General features: G+C 46.1%; 1 protein-coding gene across 1 annotated transcript in view; it reads right to left on the bottom strand.

Moving 5' to 3' along the window:
- Positions 1-21,419, bottom strand: part of LOC147447151 (U-box domain-containing protein 44-like) — a 112,186-nt gene that overhangs the window by 34,357 nt on the left and 56,410 nt on the right. The window contains exon 2 of the mRNA XM_086523036.1: positions 19,908-20,217. Coding sequence (XP_086379162.1) covers positions 19,908-20,217 — 310 coding nt within the window. The remainder of the gene's footprint in view (positions 1-19,907; positions 20,218-21,419) is intronic.

The raw sequence follows: 21,419 nt of genomic DNA, 5'->3' as shown, positions 1-21,419 counted from the left end.
AATGTGCAGGGAAAATGACACGCAAAACGCATCCCAGATAGCCTAAAAGGGCTTTTTTTTTTTTTTAAAGCACCGTCTGTACGATCCGTACGCGTACTGTACGGATCAGTACTGACGTACCATACAGCACGGATCAACACGTACGTGTTGGTACAACCTTGTACACCATAGTCCAGGGTGTGCTCAGATGGCACTACCGTCCACCTGTGTGGCTCTTCCATCCTCCCATCTCTTCATTTAGCCTCATTGTATATATGCTGTTTTTTCATTGGGAGAGTCTCCCCATCATGTTTGTTGTAGCCCTCTCTTGCAGAGGTGGTTGTAGCCCTATGGGGAGTTTTCATTAACTAATAGAAGGATCTTTTTCTCGGAAAAAAAAAAACTCTGCACGAAGGGGAAGAACAAAACGCGAAAGAGGCTTCATCATGGGCGGAGTGCCTTTTTTAAACACAGGAGAAAGTTAACGAAGCAGAAAAATGGATTGAAGGTGCAAAGAAAGGGAAGGCCCGGAAGCCAGAAGCCGCACAGACTTCTACCATCATCAATATGACCATTGAGGAGGAACAGAAGAGGACTAGAGCCCTCCATGTGCGTATTACTGGTATCAAAGACACCGAAATGTAGAAGACGAAGTGAAGGAACTCCTGCACCGCATGGGCATCCCGGAACCTATGCACACAGGTGCCTGGAGAGTAGGAAAGAAGGAAGTAGATGAGAAGGGAAACGTCAAAGAGAGAGCACTTATTTTCATAATTACCAGGAACGGGAAACCGGAACGGGAACGCGGAACGGGAACACCGAACAAAATGCTATTCCTTGTTACGGGTACTCACGTTTGAAACACGGAACGGGGATTCGGAACGGGAACTTGGAATGGGAACGGGGAACGGAGACTTGAAAACAAGGAAACAAGGACTTATTAGCAGTTTGTGCCATGTGGGCTACTTGAAACAAGGAAACAAGGAAACTCGTATATGGTCAGGAAACAAGGAAACAAGGAAACTCGTAAATGGCCATGTGGGCTACTTGTTTCCTTCAAGGATGGCACAAACTGCTAATAAGGACTTTGGAAACAAGGAAGGAATTCCTTAAGAAGAGACTGGCACTTAAGAAAACTGGAATATTTATATGGGATGACCTTACTTTAGCACAAATAGCACATATGCAAGAATTGATGCCAGAAATCAAGGCAGCAAGGGAGAAGGGAAAAATTGCCTTTTATAGAGGAGGGAAAGTAGTGGTTTTGGAAAGACGCACAACATAACGGTGCGAGACATATGGGACCACACTCCGGATGGCGGCATGGAATTGTATGGATCATATAGGCTAGATGTGGGTGCCTTTTGAGGATAGCTTCATAGATAGAGACGTTGTCTTTTACTCAGAGACACATCAGAAATCTGGACAGTTGATGCCAAGTGTGACTGGTTATTTATGGGAGACAGCTTGTCGGCTAGACGCTAGATCCCAACATGGGAGTCGAGGTTCAGGAGGGGTAGCAGTCTTATTCAAGGAGGAGTTGCAGCCGCTATTACAGATTGTCCGGAGAGATGACCAGGCGAGATACATGTGGGTGAGACTGAGAGCTGAGACAGGCAGATTCTTATACATTGCTATATGTTACTTTCCCCCTAGCACATCAGTCTATACCTCACCTAGAGGGCAATCCCCTTTCTCTATACTTGATGATGACATATGGCAGTGGGAGTTCTCTAGAGATGGAGATATCATTCTCTTGGGAGACTTTAATGCCAAGACGGCCAACTCCCAAACGGTATTATATGATACCTCGGAGAAGATGCTTAGAGAGATGGATATATCGGAGATGGGGCTTGACAGACAGTCGCCAGAGGGCATGCAGAGGGCAGTTGGATGCATTGCACAACTTTGCAGAGGATAGTGGATTGTCTGTGAACCTTGGTAAAACCAAGGTTATGGTGTTTAACACCACACCACAGTGGGTCAAGAGATCGGCACCTACACTCGTATATGGTCAGGACACTGTGGAGTACACAGATGAATATACATATCTGGGAGTGGAATTCACGTGACCGAGGTTTACTCTGAGGAGAGCAGCAGAGACTAGACTGTCCAGAGTCTATGCGGCATTGGGAGGGCTAGAGAGGATGTGTTTGCACGTTCAGTTTCAAGAACCACGAACAAAGCTATGGCTCTTTGATACTTTGGTTGCTTCAGCTATGCTTTATGGGGTCCAGGTTTGGGGAGAGACCCTTGGTATTTATGATATCCTGGATGATTAGAGCCAAGGCCTCCGTACCACATGCGATTATTCGAGCGGAGGTAGCCGCCCCTCCTATAGAGATTGAGGCTCTTACCAGATCAGTGTCCTTTATGCACAGTCTATGGGATACACATAGAGACAGATATACTAGATTGGCTTTTGAGTCCTCTAGACAGTTAGCGATGCAGGGCGACGCATCATGTTGGTATGCGCAGATGACCTCATGGTTTCAGAGGCATGGTCTCAGCATGGATAGATTGCCTCCCTTTCACTATTCCCTGGATGCACCCTCACTGCCAGTCACACGGACGAAGATCACTAGACTCATTCATCAAGATCTTATACAGTTGGACACCAGGAGGACATGGGTAGAGCCGATGCAGGAGTTGGGCACGAAGATGGCTTTCTACAAAGAGCATCTTCTCCAACTTTCGGGAGATGGGTTTGTGACTCGTCCGAGCTACATGGACACTCATTTGTCTCATGGTCTGCGATGTGCTATTGGTCAGATTCGCACATCCTCACAACAGCTAGAGATTGAGACGGGTAGATTCAGAGGGATACCACCGGAGTCTAGGATATGCCAACTATGTGGTAGAGAGCCAGAGACAGAGCTACACTACATATGCCACTGCACTGTGTATCATGAGATACGAGTGTGCTTCCATTGCTTATTCAGGGAGGGTTTTGGACCCCTGGATAGAGTCATGAGGTATCAGGATCAGAGATACCTTGGCTTATTTCTACTTGAGCTACTGTCACAAAAATACGGAAGCGAAAACTGACTGTTAAATGCAATTTATATACTCAAGAGACTTTGGAGAGAAAGAGAGAAAGCTTGACACATCATTGGGGACCAGAAGATGGGTTGGTCCCCCCCCATAAAGAGAATATCTTTATTACTAAGGGAGAATTCTTTACAAGCACAAGAACGGGGCGAAAGCCCGTCCTCTATTCTTTCTTGTTCTTCTTCTTCTTCTGACTGAGAGAGTAGAAGAACTGCTCTCCTGACTACTAAGAGGATCTTTCCTATTCTGTGAGATTTTGGGAAGCTCTCGTAGATGAGAGTCTATCTTCCACAAAACTCATCGGAAGCTCTCCAAAACGAGAGTCTATCTTCCGCTAACTATGTCTCTTCGGACATAATCATTCCTGCAGTCAACCCACGAAGGAAACATGCAAAACACACACACACACGCTTGCTATAATTTTCTGCACATAACCAGAAATTGTTACCTGAGCGCGTTCCAATGCCGAAACGGAGGTCCTTTTCGCGATAGAAATGCTCCAAACTTTGTGTGTGTGTGTATAGTAGGTAGAGAGGAATAGTTTCCTACTAAAGCTTTGCTGAAATTCACCCTAATACAGGTGATTAGGGGCTGAAAACAGAGAATTTGCAGCAACTAGTAGAGAGAGAAAAAGAGTTTTCTACTACTTTATGCGATGAAACTTCTCCCACAGCTGCCTATGACCATGAGAGGCCTTGTTCTAGGCGATGGGTGCACAGAGGCTCCACATACACCACAAGGTGTTGCTCTCAAGCTTCAATGGAGAGCTTCACTGTGTAGAGGACGTTCAACTTAGGGGGGGTAGTGCACTACCAACCTGGCAAGAGGGGGAGGGGCTGCTCTCTTATAGCCTCCCAGAAGAGGGGGCGCTAGCATGAAGAGAGGGAGAGAGGGAGAGAGAGAGAGAGAGAGATTGCATGGGAAAGTGTGCCAAGTGGCACACTTACTTTAAAATTTAAAAACCATTCAACTTTTGACTTTAAAAATCCTCTGCTAGTTAATGAAATGTGCAATTAAGTGCACAACTGCACACATAGATGCAACCAATTAAATTGTTAGCTGCTCCCCAGCACAGTGCCGTACCGACACTGCTCTGGCATTACCTGTTCGCACTTGTCCGGCCATTTGGTCCAGCGCAAATCATTTAAGAATACTTTAACTAACTTATCCTAAGGCCGTAAAATAATCAGGCCTTAGGGTTAATATTCTAAGGACCCCATCTCATTCCTGTGCTTGCACTAGCGCGCGTAATTTTCTGAGCCTGAAATCTGAGGCTACTATCTACCCCTTCATTGAAGACCCGATTTCCCAATCGCTAGGGCTTCAGGGTACTTTCTGCTAGGGTCTCCCTGAGGTGCACTGGCCCAAACTTGGGCGCACCTGAGGCCCCAGAACTGCTAAATCTATTCTGATGTGCACACAACTAATTAGATAATTTTTTTCTCGTAAATAAATTAATTATTTACAAAGTCTGACTTAGTTACATCTCTGTTGGTTCTAAACAGTTGACCTCAACTGTAGAGCGTCAACATAACTGTGCAAGATGTCTGGGTAGTCCTTAAGATCGGACTCAGTCATCCACTTTGCATCTAAAGGAGTGTAATTCTTGAACTTGACTAAATACTTTCGATGTAGACTCCCCGACTTGAGTTGTCTCTCCGAGTGGTGTATTATCTGTTCAGGATGAAGGATTTACTCAGTCTCTTCGACTTTTGGAGGATCTTTTTGAGACAGAGTTGCACTACACATGCCACTGCCCCGTCTACTACGAGATACGAGGCCGCTTCCATTGCTTGTTCAGAGAGGGCTTTGGACCATTCTCTAGAGTCATGCGGTACGAGGATCAGAGATGCCTGGGTTTGTTTTTGCTTGAGCTGCACAGACACAGAGAGAGCCTGATGAGAGGACACGCTAGCCAGTCTCAGAGACAGATCACAGACTTCTTTAGAGCTGCCACTGAACACCCGGAGGAGTTACTACCACAGCAGAGCTCATCGCTTTACACCAGAGGCATACTGATCGACCGAACGACTGAGCTGGGGAGATCCAGACGCCCACGACTGCAGAGGACTACACAGCATCGAAAGACACTGTATCAGAGGATTTGGGTCACTTTGGCTCGACGTGCACGACGCCCGGTCAGACTACTAACCATGGAGAAGATTGAGGAGATCCGCCAGTGACCAATGCTGGATCTCCTATGATCTAGCTATCCCAGCTAGTTGCTTAATCCACACCTAGCAATTTAGGATTCCATAGTATTTTATTTTGTCATTCTGTCATTCTGTCATTTTGTCATCTTGTTACTCTGACTTTGTATCAGATCCACCACATTGTAACTTTCTGGTCTCATAGGTCACTTTGGTCTTTTGAAGACGTTGTGAGCGGGATGAAAACACACAGAAGGCCTCTATAATGACCCGACACACACTCTTGGGACGATATACACTCACACTATGGGGAACCACTCGGCTTACACAATCCATCTGGCCGAAACAGGGAAAACACCGATGGAGTGAGTAGAGAGAGACTACCCATTTACCCACTCCACACAGAGACACACACACACACACACCCAAAAACTCAGCTCAAAAGAGAAGAATTTCTGATGTTTAGATACAATTGAGCTTGGGCCAACACCAATGGGGCAAATAGCTCACACAATATGGGTAAAATATGCCAGATACAATCACAAATTGGAGAAGAAGCTTCGCTCATAGGAGAAACTTACACAGCAAAAACAGCAGAAAAACAGTGAGGAATTTGGCAAAATGGACAGCGCCATCGCGTCCGGAACAGCCCAAAACCCCAGTCTACAATGTCAAAGTGCTCAAATCCGACCTCGGATGAACAGTTTATGGCCAAAACAGGCTCCAAAAACAGAAAAAACATAGTTGCGACTGTTCCTCCTCTTCTCTCCACGTTTTTTCTGGTCTTCTCTCAGTTTTTTTAGTTCCCACACTTAGCTTTATTACTTGAGCACCTTTGGCCTTTTAGTTGACCTCAAACTGACCCCGAACAGGCCAAAAAGCGGCCTCGCAGTGCATAGTTGTCACCCTGCTGCATCCATCCGCACACCTGGCACTCAACTTTTTCCAATAATGCATCTCGCCACCACGTGAAGTGGCCCCCAAATACAGTTCTCATGATGACCTTTTTGCATAATTATCACAAGAAAACACCCACGTTATGTCCGTACTTATCCACGTGCAAATGTTGATCCCATTCGATCTCCTGACACCACTAGATGCCATCTGACGCACCTGCTTACCTCATGTCGTTGGCCCGCGGATAGCTTCCTCGAGAAGTTTTACGCGCTACCAACTCCTCATTATTAAGGAAAAACACACTGGTACTGGTGATAATGGAAATCAATGTACTGTGTACACGCTGTCCTACCTGTACACATGTAGGCCCCACGTAACCACCTGGCTCTGGAAAATGGGCAATCCTTTATTCGATGCACCATGCATGTGTATGTACATATGCGCAATCACTGTACATATGCGCAATCACTTCTTCCAAAAAACTCCTAACAATGTTAATATAACATTTCATTTCATCTCTCTCTCTCTCTCTCTCTCTCTCTCTCTCTCTCTCTCTCTCTCTCTCTCTCTCTCTCTCTCTCTCTCTCTCTCTCTCTCTCTCTCTCTCTCTCTCTCTCTCTCTCTCTCTCTCTCTCTCTCTCTCTCTCTCTCTCTCTCTCTCTCTCTCTCTCTCTCTCTCTCTCTCTCCGCGAGCGCAGGCCACCGACGTCGATCGAGGACCCGAACACATGGTACCGCTATGCAGAGGACCTTTACCACCGATACCCCTGCCACAGGGACCACGCCCCACCACTTTGTCCTTCTTCACATCAGAGATGGTAGCTCGAGCCATCCGGCATCTACAGCATGGTAGAGCTCGAGACCAGACCGAGCTACAGGCCGAGCATCTGATTTATGGGAGAGAGACCTTGGCACCTTTCATAGCTCATCTCTCTAACCGCGCACTTGTGGAGGGATTTCTAGACTCGTGGACACAGCACATTATTGTACCTATACACAAGTCTGGAGACACCATGGATCCCAACACATACAGGACTATCATGATTGGCCACATGTTGGCCAAGCTCTATGGCGCGGTTTTAGAGGAGGAGCTTAGCACCACAGCAGAGGCAGCAGGCATCCGAGCTGCAGGACAGGCTGGGTTCCGCCGCACATACTCTACCATCGATCATATCTTCACGCTACGCTGCTTGATCGACCAGGCACGAGTGAGGAAGAGGAGGCATTATTGTTGCTTTGTGGACTTTCGCAAAGCATTTGATACAATGCCACGTGAGCGACTCTTCAGGCGACTACTCTCACTTGGGCTTGAGGAGGACATGATATGGGGCATATATACACTTTATGAGCAGGTATGTGGGCGAGTACGATGTCCAGGAGGCACTACAGAGACCTTGTTTAGCACCATTGGTGTGAAACAAGGATGTCCACTCTCCCCTACACTCTTTGGGCTCTACATTGATGAGATAGTGGATTTTATTCAGCATAGAGGAGGTGATGGGGTGGAGATGGGTGGCACGACAGTCCATATACTATTATATTCCAATGATATTGTACTCATATCAGAGTCAGCAGAGGGGCTGCGTCAGCATCTACTTGGGCTTGATGACTTTTGTGCGTAGCGAGGGCTCTCAGTGAACCTTGGGAAAACCAAGGTTCTCATCTTTCATACATCAGCACGTGCCACAGATCACACGAGAGAGCTCTTTCACAGCAGCAGGGGACAGTATCGAGGTTGTAGGCTCATATGTCTACTTGGGGGTGACTTTTACCATGGCATCAGGGGCCTTTTTCATGACACAGGCAGCCAGAGACAGACAGACCACGGGGTACTCCACACTTGCACAGATGGAGAGACAGTGCCACCAGGCACACTTTCAGGAGCCCCGTACAAAGGGGTGGTTTTTTGACACTTTGGTTACACCGGCTCTTGTGTATGGGGCAGCCATATGGGGACCTGGCTTGGCAGACTCGATCTGGCCTTTGATAGAGCGCCCACAGGTACTGATGATCTCCAGGATGATCCGTAGCAAGCCGTCCGTACCACATGATATAGTCACAGGCACTGTTTCAGACGGTTTACTTGTTACATAGATTACAGAGTATGGATAGGGACCGCATTGCCTATCGAGCACTACACGCATCACAGTCTATGGCACTGGCGGGAGATGCCTCTTCTTGGTATGCACAGACCAGCGAGTGGTTCATTAGACATGGGCTTGATATAGATCAACTACCACCACTCGAGTATGACATCCATGCACCTACTTATACTTTCACTCACCAGGAGAGGAATAGGATCATCAGGCAAGAGATTTCGCATATTTACATTGAGAGGACATGGATCAGCCCCAGGCAGCCACTACCGACGAAAATACTCCACTACCATGAGCATTTTCTCCAGATATCAGATCAGGGCTTCATAGACACCCCTCAGTATATGCAGCAGTACATGCCACATCACCTACGGGTAGCCATCGGCCAGCTCCGAGTCTCATCACACCAGCTTGAGATTGAGCGAGAAAGAACCAGAGGCATACCACGAGAGAACCGAACTTGCCGAGTGTGTCAGACAGAGGTGGAGACGGAGGAGCACTTCATGCTACGATGCCCAGCTTACTCAGAGCTTAGACAGAGATTTGGTATTGAGGGCACTCTCCAGACATGCATGAGGAGGAGAGACCAGACTCATGTGGGCCATTTCATCACAAGAGCACTCCACATACGTGAGGAGTCTACACGACCACGACAACATGACACTGGAGGTGTTCAGCAGACGATCACTATGTTTTTCCAGAGAATGACTTCAAGGGATCCCACACCGTCGACGACGACTGCGCTGACACTCGAGCAGGCAGAGGCACAGCGAGCACGACGCCGACCCCGGGAGTCAAGATACCGACGGCCCCGTCTATAGCAGCAGGATATACTGAGGATCCGTACACTTCATGAGTAGCAGCTGGAGAGGGCCCGCTCCACCACACATTGGAGCACCCACTTACATCAGGTTTTTCAGCCCCTCCCCTCCATGTACCACTTTTTATACCCATCACCCATTACACACTACTAGCCAGCTCTGATACGGGTATGTCCTCACACTTTTACTTTCACTCAGCACGAGGTAGTCATTTTCTGCTGTGACAGAGCTACATCCACAGCCATATATTCATATGGTCAGTATCTGTAGTGCCAGAGCCATATATACCCATACCACCACACATTACCATCATACCACCACACTGCACATCCCGGTTCTAGATTAGCTTTCATTTCATCATTTTATTTTCAGTATTTTCTTTTCCGGACACCCGGACTACCACTAGATGTACATTGATTTGTCTCATAGGCCGACTTCGGCCTTTAGAAGACGTAAATAAATCTCTCTCTCTCTCTCTCTCTCTCTCTCTCTCTCTCTCTCTCTCTCTCTCTCTCTCTCTCTCTCTCTCTCTCTCTCTCTCTCTCTCTATTGGTGTCAAACAAGGATGCCCACTTTCCCCAACCCTCTTTGGGCTACTCATTGATGAATTGGAATGCATGGTTCTTGACTTTATGCAGCAAGAAGGCATAGAAGAGGTTAAGATTGGAAATGCGGTGATAATGCTTTTGCTTTATGCCGATGATGTAGTGCTCTTGGCACATACCTTAGAAGATGCACAAAAGCTTATGAGTGTCTTGGAACGCTTTTGCCTACATAGCGGGCTGATCGTGAATGGATCCAAAACCAAGGTTATGCTTGTAAAGACCCTCAATGATGAAAATCCATGCATTGTATATAACAATGAGAAACTTGAAGTGGTAGATCACTTCAAGTACCTTGGCCTTGAGGTTCCATCCAATCATAAATGGAAGGATTGTGCAATGCGTCGCTTGGAAGCTGGAAAGAGGGCCTATTATGCATTTGAGAACATGTGCAATGCAGGAGAGATCAAGTGTTGGGCTCTCAAAAAGTACCTCTTTGACACATTGGTGACACCGGTGCTTCTTTATGGAGTGGAGGTGTGGGGTAGAGGCATCGGGAAGTCTACTTGGAAAGAGTTTGAGAATGTCCAAAAGCGTTTTCTCACCAACTTTCTCCAAGTCAAGACACAAACACCCTACATGCTCTTACTTCTTGAGTCCGGATTGCTTCCCATTGAGGTCTTGGGCATGCAAAGGGTTGTGGAGTACATGCGTAAGACACAATGTAGCCCTTTGCATCGACTTCCTAGAATCGCATATGAAGCAAGTCAAATGGTTCAAAAGACATGCAAGAGCAAAATACTAAGTTCGGGGTGGATGCTTGATATCAAGAAATGGTTTGGAAGATAGGATGCATGTCACTTGGTCAAGGATGCGTCGATCGACTCCCAAGTTAATGAGGCCGCCTTACAACGCCAATGTATCACGGCTTGGGAGAAATCCGGAGGTTCTCGCTTCAGCCATTACACCACACACGTTGCCCCAAACTACAAATCTCTCTTCTTCTCGGAACGAGGTAACCGAACCCATTCCTACATCCTTGAGCCCATCCCGTTGAGTGCGATCCGCACCATTGCCTCCATTCGTCTTAAGCTCCCATTCTCTACGCTGCGAGACAGGACGTTGGGGCACTGGCGAGGAGTGTCATCGACTTTGCACCTTATGCCCTCGTCAAGTGCGAGAGAGTGAGTACCACACACTACTTGAGTGCTCAGCTTTTGACCACATTAGGTCCTCTTTTCCCCATATATTCAGCCATGATCTCTCCCTACATACCTTCCTCTCCCAACCACGATGTGGACTCTCTATTGCGACGCTCATTTCAGCCATTTTTGAGCATCGAGAGTCACTTATGAACTCCACTCACACCACGTGACATGTTCATTTGGTCCCATAGGTCATATTTGACCTCCCAGGACGATAATAGAACTATCTATCTCTCTCTCTCTCTCTCTCTCTCTCTCTCTCTCTCTCTCTCTCTCTCTCTCTCTCTCTCTCTCTCTCTCTCTCTCTCTCTCTCTCTCAAAGACGAATCACAGATTTCTTTACACCAGCCAGGGGAGAGCCAGAGGAGCAGTCATCACAGCAGATCTCAGAGCCCACCCACCCACACTAGAGGTACGTCGATTGACCAAGCAATTGAGCCAGGCAGATCCAGACGCCCACAACCTTGAGGGGTCTCCCACCATCGACGAAGGCTACAGTAGAAGATACAGATCACTCTAGCTCGACATGCAAGACGCCCAACCAGAGTACTGACCATGGAGGAGGTTGATGAGATTCGACAACGACCGATGAGAGATCTCATTTGAACCCCCCCCCCCGCCCCCACCCCTCTCTATCTCGTCTCATTTCCGAATCAACTTCAAATTCATTCCCTTAGTGTTTTTTAGTTTTAGTTTTAGTTCTTTGTACTTTTCGTACTCAGAGTCCAGACATGGTATCAAATTCACCAATTGTATCTTTTTGGTCTCATAGGTCATTTTGGCCTTTCGAAGACGTTAATATAACATTTCATCTCTCTCTCTCTCTCTCTCTCTCTCTCTCTCTCTCTCTCTCTCTCTCTCTCTCTCTCTCTCTCTCTCTCTCCACGAAAGGAGGTTGTATATTGCGTATATACAAGACCTCTAGAGATGCTCAATGGCCAACCTCCCAAACGAAGTACAAAAGTGGGATAGCAATGTGAGGGCCATGTGGCTATCAAGGTGGCCTTGTCACCTAGGGCTCTGATACCATGTCAAAACAATCAGTGGTAGATGCAATGAAGACAAGAACTGGCCTCCAATCCGATGGACACCTCAAGTTCAATTTGGCTCGGCTCTGATAAGATTCTTCGACACAAGAGAACAACTGCAATGCCACATGAATGAACATGGCAAGCGTGGAGAAGAAAGATCACTCAGGTAGGAAGAGACACGACATCTAAGAATGAGAGAGAGAGAGAGATGGAAAAGGCTCTCCATGCTAATAACAAGTTGCTCATACACCAAGAGTGGTCTGGACATGCCCCAATGGAGAAATCGCACTCTTGCATGAGTTCGGCCCACCTTGCCTTTCGACCACGGAGGTCGGGCTGATCACAGAGATATTTCAAAGAATGGTGGTCCGTCCATACCACGAAGTGGGCACCAAAGAGATAATGGCACCAACCGTTAAGGCATGAATGACCACCACCAATTCCTTCTTCTGTGTGAAATAACGCGTCTGTACATCCATGAGCTCGCGACTTTCGAATGCTACAGGTCGCCCATCCTGGTATAGAACGGCACAGATTGCATAATCACTGACATCCGTTTCCACCACAAAGGGTTTGTTCGGATCAACAATCTGCAACATCGGTGGAGTAGTAACAAGTCGCTTCAATGTTTGGCAACATTGATTGAGCTCGTCAATCCATTGAATAGAAGGGCTAACACTACGTTTTTTGTTTCGGACGCCCTTTAATAAACCGGTAAAAGGTTCAGCAATATGAGCGAAGTCCTTTATGAAATTATGAAAGAAGCCCATAAAACTCAAAAAGGATTTTACTTGCCTAATCGTGTGAAGAATGGGCCAATCCAGCACGGTACGTATCTTGTCGGGGTCACTGCAAATGCCATCGGCCGAGATGGCATGACTGGCGAAAAAATTTGCTCTAGCTTTGCTTCGCATACATCTTTTCTCACCTCAAAACACGCAAGACGAGACGAAGGTGTTGTAGATGCTCCACGAGTGTTTTGTTGTAAATTAAGATATCGTCGAGGAACACAACAACCCACTTTCCCAAATACGGAGAAAGAGATTATTCATCATTTGTTAAAAAGTGGCAGGAGCGTTGGTCAACCCAAAGGGTAAAACCAAAAATTAGTAATGTCCATATTGTGTACGAAACGCAGGTTTCGAGACATCACGTGGATGTATCCGTATCTGATGGTACCCGGAACGTAAATCGATCTTGGAGAAATAATAAGCATCCGAGAGTCGGTCCATAAGGTCATCCATGCGAGGTAACGGATACTTGTTCTTGATGGTGACCTCATTGAGACCTTTGTAATCTAAGCATAAGCGCATCCCGCCGTCCCTTTTAACGAGAAGAACCGAAGCACCCCAAGAACACTTAATAGGTTCAATAAAACCTTTGGCAAGATAGGCTTGAAGCTGCCTTGCTATCTTGTCTTCCTATTTTGCGTTGAACCTATAAGGTTGCAAAGATATGGGCTGACTACTGGGCAAAAGCTCTATCTTATGATCAAGATCAAGCCCACAAGACGGTGGAAGCCAGTCTAGTAAATCCGGTGAAAAGACGTCCGCAAATTCAGCCAAAAGAGAATCCAAATAACACTTAACAGTTACATCATGATCACACAAAGACTCACGAACTTCCAATGCAATAATACCACTTTTTGAAAGAAGAGAATGACATTGAGACGGGAAATTAACAACAAAATTGTCAGGTACGCACTTCACTTGCGCCACGTGGACATGCTTCTATCATAGTCTAGCATGAGTCTTAGCTTAGGACTGAGCCTAGCACTTTGTGAGCCTCTAGCAAGACGTGTATGTCCAGGCCGGTCATAGTTACATACCCTTTCTTGCACAGTACAGTCATTTCAAGCTTCAGCATGAGCATTTTCCAAAGCATAGAACCCTTTTTCCCAAAGTACACATTTTTCATTTATTTATTAATAAGTGACTTTTGTTGAAAAAGTAGATAGGGCAAATTGACAAACAGCTATAAAAGAAACCCATTGGCTACTCAGTAGAGGCAAGATAGCCAGGGCACAGAAGGAGGCAAGCACCGCAACAGATATGCAGCACCTCAGCAAGAGCCCTAGCGTTTCTCAAGAAGAAGACCAACGTTTTTGCATCATCTGGGTCGTGCCCTTGAAAAACACCACACTGTTCCCATACGGCATCAAGTGCCATCTCTACTGCATCATCAATTTGCTTTTTCATCTTCATGGCTCTTCGAGCAAACATCCCTAAGCTAATTGCAACATTTTTGGTAAATTTGAAATTGCTCGGTTCCCATCAAATCCTTTTGAATTGAAATCTTCAATAAATTGCATGAATTGTTTTGGCATCTCCATCTTCACCTCCCACCCCGGCTCGTTTTGCGTCGGGTTCACCAAGTATATTGGGAGACATGGGTTCGAAACGTGAGCCGGGACGGCGCGGAGCCCCTGGCTGTGGAAGGTGTGAGAGAGAGAGAACAACAAACACTGAAAGCTCCGGCAGTTACCGTAATCATCAGTAAATTGAGTAAAGCTTTAGCTACAGCTTAATCAATAGCCAAGGCAAGCTGTTAACAGCACCGTAACTTGGATTAACTGAAAACTAGGAGTTTAAGCTCCCTTTACAACATTAAGCGAGCCGTTAACGGCTCCATGTCTTACCAACATGATTAACAAAACTTAAATTGATGATCTGTATTGTTTTTCTTGCTTCAACTGCCCTCATGAGCTCCGCAAAGCTCCTTCTCTGATTGTTGGAAAATTGCATCCTTCAGTTGAGGTCTTTAAAACCTCCTCTCAGTGTCAGTCTTCCTGCTTCATCCCCTTCCTCTTAACTCACCAAGTTCACTTGGCTTTTAGTAGAGAGTTCAAAGCAACTCCATCAATGGCGATAGCCGTACTGATCTAGTTTTAGTCAATAACCATAGCATAAGAACTATGCAGCTTTTAGAAATGAGCCCTTCCCGACTCTTTCTACTTGCCTTGACAAACCATGGGCTTCATCCCCTTCTTTTCATGCCTTCCTTGCTTTGGGGGGGGGGGGGGGGGAGAGAGAGAGAGAGAGAGAGAAAATAGTCGAGAAGAGAGAGATTTCCCATCCATCTTCTTCTCGCCCTACTCTTCCCACCACGAGAGCTCTCACCACGGACCTCCGTCTTCCCTCCTCCACAAGTTTTCCATGCCCTCCAAAAAAACCGCTCCCCTCTTCTCCTCTCATTTTTGTCCTCTCCCCTTTTTTTATACTTCCTAAAATAGCCCTCCTTCCCTAAGCAACGACCGCGCCGTCGTGCTAGGGTCCGTGGAATCAAGCCCTTGATGACGTGGCAGGTGGCAACTTCATCTCCGCCAAATCACTTGAGAATGGCACCAAATGGGGCGCCTTGTTGAGCTCGTCGAATCTCGTTTCTTGCTCGCAATCACCTGAGCCTCGCATGAGCTGCTTCCAAGAATTCCTCCCCCCCCCCCCCCCCCCCCCACGTTGCTCGTCAATGTCTGCACGCCATGCTACTCTTTTCTTTGTTTTTTCCCCCCTTCACACATGGTATGCCTCAATCCATAGTAGGCGGCTTCTCTTGGCGGCCATTGGCCTTTTCTTTATATTGTGCAGTCGGCTCCCTTTTTGAACACCACATTGGGCTTACACATCAAGCAAGGCACCACATTTGGCATGTATATCGGCCAAGGCATCGCTAAGCACAACATATCATCCAAATCATTGCCTACCATACCATTGTAACCGACTTTCATCGCCATATTGGGCATTACCCGCAATTAATGCTCTCCAAGAGACGACAATTTTGAACTTGAAAACTCATCAAAAACTTTGTGCTTCCATACGGGCACCACACTTGACACACATAATAACCAAAGCATTGCATAAAACATCATATATCTCTCCATTAGCCATCTGACATAGAAATCAACTAAAGCACTGCCAAGCGCAACATCCTTTTCCCGAATTCCTTAGTAGAAGCCCAAAAACTCCCAGATGGAACAATAACCGATGCGACCAAATTTATACGAAACTGGCCCCCGTTGAAAATTTAACTAGCAATATCTCAACAACCAAAACTCCAATTGCCGATCTGAAAAGACCGACGCGCTCCACAAAGCAAGCACTTCAGGCCCATGCATTCATATCAACTTTGACCCTTCATCAACAGCTGCCCAATTCGGTATGGATCTGCAAACCATCCTAGCTTCAAGTTGCCATAGCTTCCTCACCGTAGCTCCAATTGATGAGCCGTAAAGATAGGCTTGTAGAGCACTTCGAGCATTGCAATTCTAGTCCATAATCTCCCATTCGTGCTCACTTCAACCTTACTCACTTTTAGCATCACTACGACAACTTTTGGCCCTTTAAAGCCACATCTGGCATACATTAAACATAAAATTAGCTTGTTATCAAGCTCTGACCATTGGTCATCAATCATGTAGAATGTGCATCCTTATGATCTTTTTCCCATCATGGAAGCGGAGCTGCACGACAGCAAGCCCGTTGCTTTCACATTTGCGAGGCTCGGCTTGTTCCATCGGCAAAGACTGTAGGGACATTTGGCTGGAGCTGATACACACTCAGGGGTCAATTTGAGAGACTTCACGATAGCTTTGACTGCATGCTGGAGCGCCAAGAGGCTTTCTTGTGACTATGGTGCCGAGGGACTTTCTTCACCATGGTTCAAGGTGCGCCCAAATGGCACTACTGGCCACTATTGTGGCTTCTCCCTCCTCCCTTCTCGTGCCCCATTATACATATTTTTTCTCACTGGGAGAGTCTCTCCATGTTTCTACTGTAGTCCTCTCATAGAGGTGATTTGTAGCCTTCGGACTGTTATCATTAACTAATGGAAGGATCTTTTTCTTGCAAACAACAAAAAAAATGTATGATTGTGGGAAAGGCTCTGGATGGTCATGTAGAGATTGTTGCCCTGGAATTGTGTAAAGAGATGTTTCATATGCGCCCCAAATCTCAGTGGATGTGATAGCCAGTGGGGGGGAATGCTCATGAAAAAATCTCCATGCCTCGCTTGAGTCCTAGCTCAGGAATAGCTTGTACAACTCCTCCTCTAACCGAGCAAGGTAAGTCCTCTTCTTCCGTCGCACTAGGCGTCGGAAGGCTATCTATGACTCTATGAGTAATGGCTCCCGGGAGCACCTCTCACTGGAGTGTGGCTCTCGTCTCTCTACACTCCTCATCATACCAACTGTTCTGAGGCATACTCCCAAAACGTCGTCGTGCCCGGCCTGGGTGTGTGGGTATGCATCTACCGTTGCATCATGTAGAGTCTGCCATATATGGGTAAGCTCCTGTAATGGGTGTCTCGACTCCTCTATGGCCAAGCATTTGTATAATGCTATCCATGTAGACAGAGTCAATCTCCGATGTAAAAGTGTATCGAGTGTGCGTAGGTGTCTAGGTCAACGGAGCTGTACTAAACTGGAATGAAACTGTAAATGTAAGGAGGGCGTGATCTGCTGCTACCCCAACACTGAACAGGCCTGGGGCAGACTGTAAAATCTTGAATAGATTGTATAAAAGTGGGGTGAGCCATAACATAGTCCATTGTGCTAGCCCCATGTATGTGAGCAAAACAAGTGAATCCATTTGCTGCTAGAAATCTTTGAAGGCCATTCAGGATGGCCATGTCTGTGAGAAAAACAAATGAACCCATTTGCTGCTGAAAATCTTAGTAGGTCATTCAGGATGGCCAGTCCATGTGCCATCCCCATGTCTACCAAATATCTCGCATACTCATTATGCACCACATCCTATGAGCACCTCGCCAATCCCAGATCACTAACATCCAGCTCTCTCAATATCTCCTCTAAGGTATACCGTATCATAGAAGGTTGTTTGAGAGTGGCCCGTCCTAGCATTGAAGTCCCCTAGGAAGATGACATCCCCATCCTTAGAGAACTCCCATATGCCCTCATCTAAAATCATGTATAGTGACTTCCCCTTGGGCGATGCGTATTGCTATATAAAGTGGCCTCCCCGTCTCAACTCTCACCTTGACCCACGTATATCTAGCATGTTCATCTCTCCAAACAATACGAATGAGAGAGTGCAACTCTTCCTTGAATAGAACTGCCACACTTCCTGACCAACTTCCTCTATGTTTTGATCTCACCTCTTGTCTACAAGTGGTCTCCAAATGGTATCATGTCTCTCTAGGAAGTGTGACACCGGGAATTTGATGTGTCTCAAAGTAGAAAATAATGTCTCTTCTCAAATACACCGACATCTAGCTTCATTGATCCATTACAATACCATACTACCATTTTCAGGGTGGTCCCATAGGTCTTGCACCGTCATGTAGTGTGTCTTTCCAAGATCACCACTCTACCCCCTCTATAGAAAGCAATTTTCCCCTACTCCCTTGCAGGGTTGTCCACGTTCGACGTACGGGACGTTCCGTACGTTACCGTACCGTACGACTAGTACGTTCCGTACATGAGTCGTCCGGTTTTTTTTTTTTTTTCTTTTTTGCGGGGCGATTTTTGGTGTGGGAATGTTTTGCATCTCGACTGCATTTGAACAAGAACCCAATGGCTGCATTGGCTCAAACCACCATGACCTATGTGCGACGAGGCTTGGGTAGCGGATCTACTATGGCCGCCACCACTTTGGAGATCATGATTCTTCTTTCTTCGGACATTGCCGTTTCCAATGTCCATGGACAGATCTTTCATGTTCTAACTTTTAAGACTTAAGTTACAAGTATTTAGTACTAAGCAGTGTTAGAAAAAAGCGGGGGTCTAGTGTATTTTAACCGGTTGAAATTATAAAATCCCGGTTAGATTTTGAGCTTGCCTCTAAGAAAACCGGCAAATTTACACAAGTTTTAGTGTAATTACCGGCAAAAGCTTCAAATTTTGACCTAAAAACTCAAGTTTTCCCTTGTTTTGATCGGTTAGGAAAAATGTTTGTTTCTAGCCCTGGTACTAAGTACTAAGGTTGACGTCATGACTGATATGATCTATCATGTGTAAGACGCATGATTTTTTTTTGCATCGTACATTACGTCACCGTACCTCTAATTTTTTTTAGTTCGATTAGTACCGCACGTCTTCGTACGTGTACCCGTCGTACGTGACCGTACGTGTCAACTATGCTCCCTTGCAGCCTTGATTTTTGGCATCAGCTCTTGCATGTGTGCAATTTGCCCTGAAGCGAGGTCATTGCCCAGAAATATCCCAGTTTCTCTTGAGAGTTGCTTTCTTCTTCAAGAACTCTATCCTAGTTTCCACAGTAGGGAAACGTAAAATGAGTGCTCTTTCCTTAGAACTTCCTTTCCCACCGTTTCCTTTCTTCCCCACTCTCCATGCACTTGTGTGTGTGGTTTCAGAAATGCCCATGCGTTTCAAGAGTTTTTTCACTTCTTCTTCCACATTTCCGATGTCCTTAAGGCCTGTAACACGCACGTGAAGGGCTCTAGTCTTCCTCTTCTGCTCTTCCTCAACGGTCATACTGATAATGGTGGTTGTTGGGGTAGCTCGGCCATCTTGGCTTTCCACTCTTCACCTTCAGCAACCTTCTTTGCATTTTGGTGAGGACATCTGCCCATGGAAAGGTTGTTCTCAACTTCTTTATCTAGTGCCCTACAACTGCAGTTCTGAACACTTAAACAAAGAGCCAGCAAGTAATCCAGAAAGACAGGTAGAAGTGGATTTTTGTCCAAGTATTCTATGCTGCCAACTGAAATTAAAATCTGAGAATCTGAAAGAGCTACTTCTTGTAGATTTGTTGGTGTCAAACTCTTTTCCAGGCTTTCTAGGCTGTAAAGATAGCTAAAAGTCATGTTTGGCGAGAGATTACCAAGCTGCCAAGTGGAAATGACAAATGAGAATCACCACAAAACACCCTGCAGTTTGAGCTCAACGTGGGGACAGAATTGGTTTTGTTGAAATTATTAGCCTCAAACTTAAGCAAAGAACCCTTTGACAGGTCAGCGAACGATTCTTTAAAAGAAAAAAACTGGTTTAAAGAAAGCTTCATCTCCTGAAATGAAAATACCCACATGTTTCTTTGCAAGAATTAAATACATAAATTAGAAGGAAACCATTGCTTTGCCCAAACCAAGCATACCAAAAGATAATTTCCAGACCAGTTACCGTTAAGGAAAATTCCAAAATCAAACCGTCTCCAAAAAATTACCTTCAACTAGTCGTCTTAGAAGTGGATGCAGTCTCCCATTTTCAGCCATTTGATGCACACTCTTATCACAGCTCTCTAAATTATCAAGTATTTGATCTGCTTTTTGTACAGTAATCACATTGTCTGAATGGCTACTAGCAGTCTTGACCAGCATCAATATGGCTCCATTTATTGCTACAATCTTGTCACACAAATGAGAGGACTTCGAAAGCTCCTGAAGCAAAGACACAGCTTCCTCCCTTTCCTTCAAATTCTCTCGAAATAAACTTTTGACACAATTGCGAATAGCATCTGTCTCCCCAATTGCTTCCTGAAATCAGTCAGTCTTTCTCTATATATACCTTCATAAGGTCAGAAAATTCTGAACTTATGCATTAAAAGAGGGCTAAAACACTTGCACAAAACACAATATTAGGGTACACAAGAAAATGGTTTAAGACCTCCTCTCAAAACTCCTCTCTATCTCCTCTCACCCTTCAAGATCCCGCCGCTTGAGATGGAGCGCCCTCTTCTTTTCTCCCTGTTCTTTGCATGCCCTCCTCCACTTTCTATAACTCTTCTCCACACATCACGTTTCCTCCTCCCACGACTTCAAGCTCCCGAGTGCACGAGATGGCGTGCCCTTCTTTCCTCGTCACTCTGCAATCTTTGAATGCCGTTTTTTCTCCTTGTCTCCTACCACGCTGAGTATCCCCCAATTCCCCCAAAAAACTCCTTATTCTAACCCCTCCACGACAGTCACGGCACCGTGACTCACGTGGCACGGGAAGCAGCCCGATGATGTGGCAGGTTGGGCTTGGACCAGCACGAAAATTAGCGAGACTAGGGCCGAACAGGGGCACCACCGCACGCCGAGCAACTTTCGCTTCAGCTGCAAACGCAATCAAGCATCGCACCAGCCCTTATGAGCGCACAAGCCTCTCCTCCTCTCTCTGCTCGCTGCCTGCGCCATCGCTCTCCATTCCCTATTCACACTAAAAAGCCCCTTTTAGTTTTTATTATGGGCAGCCTTCTACATAGTGGGCGGCCATTGAGTTTGCCCTCAAAGGACACCACATTTGGCACGCTGCAACACATACCAACCAAGGCACTGCCTGCTCTCCAATAGCCACCGGCCAGCTTGCTTAATCAACCAAAACACTACCAAACACAACATCTTTCTCCAACAAATCCTGACAAGCACTCACACCGTGAATTCTCTCATCCATCTCAATGTTTCGCATAAGGGTAATACCCTTCAAAGTGAAAGCATAGATGAAAGCATTTGGAGATAGTCCTTCCTTTGCATCCCGACCACAAGTATGTTGGCCTATTATCAATCAAAGCATTCCAAGTAATGACAGTTTGGATGAGAAGCCCTTTAAAAATTGCTCGTGCTTTCATAAGAGCGCCACATTTGTCATACATATCGACTAAAGCATTGTCAAACAAAACCTCTGCTTTGACAAATGCACCACATTTGGCACACAAGTCAACCAAGGCATTTCCAAGTACCCTATTTGAACAACATAT

The sequence above is a fragment of the Adiantum capillus-veneris genome, chromosome 11 (genome assembly GCF_014529385.1).
Source record: "Adiantum capillus-veneris isolate H3 chromosome 11, ASM1452938v2, whole genome shotgun sequence".
Lineage (NCBI taxonomy): Eukaryota > Viridiplantae > Streptophyta > Polypodiopsida > Polypodiales > Pteridaceae > Adiantum > Adiantum capillus-veneris.
Note: the sequence above shows the minus strand (reverse complement) of the source record. Positions and strands in the feature narration are given on the sequence as shown.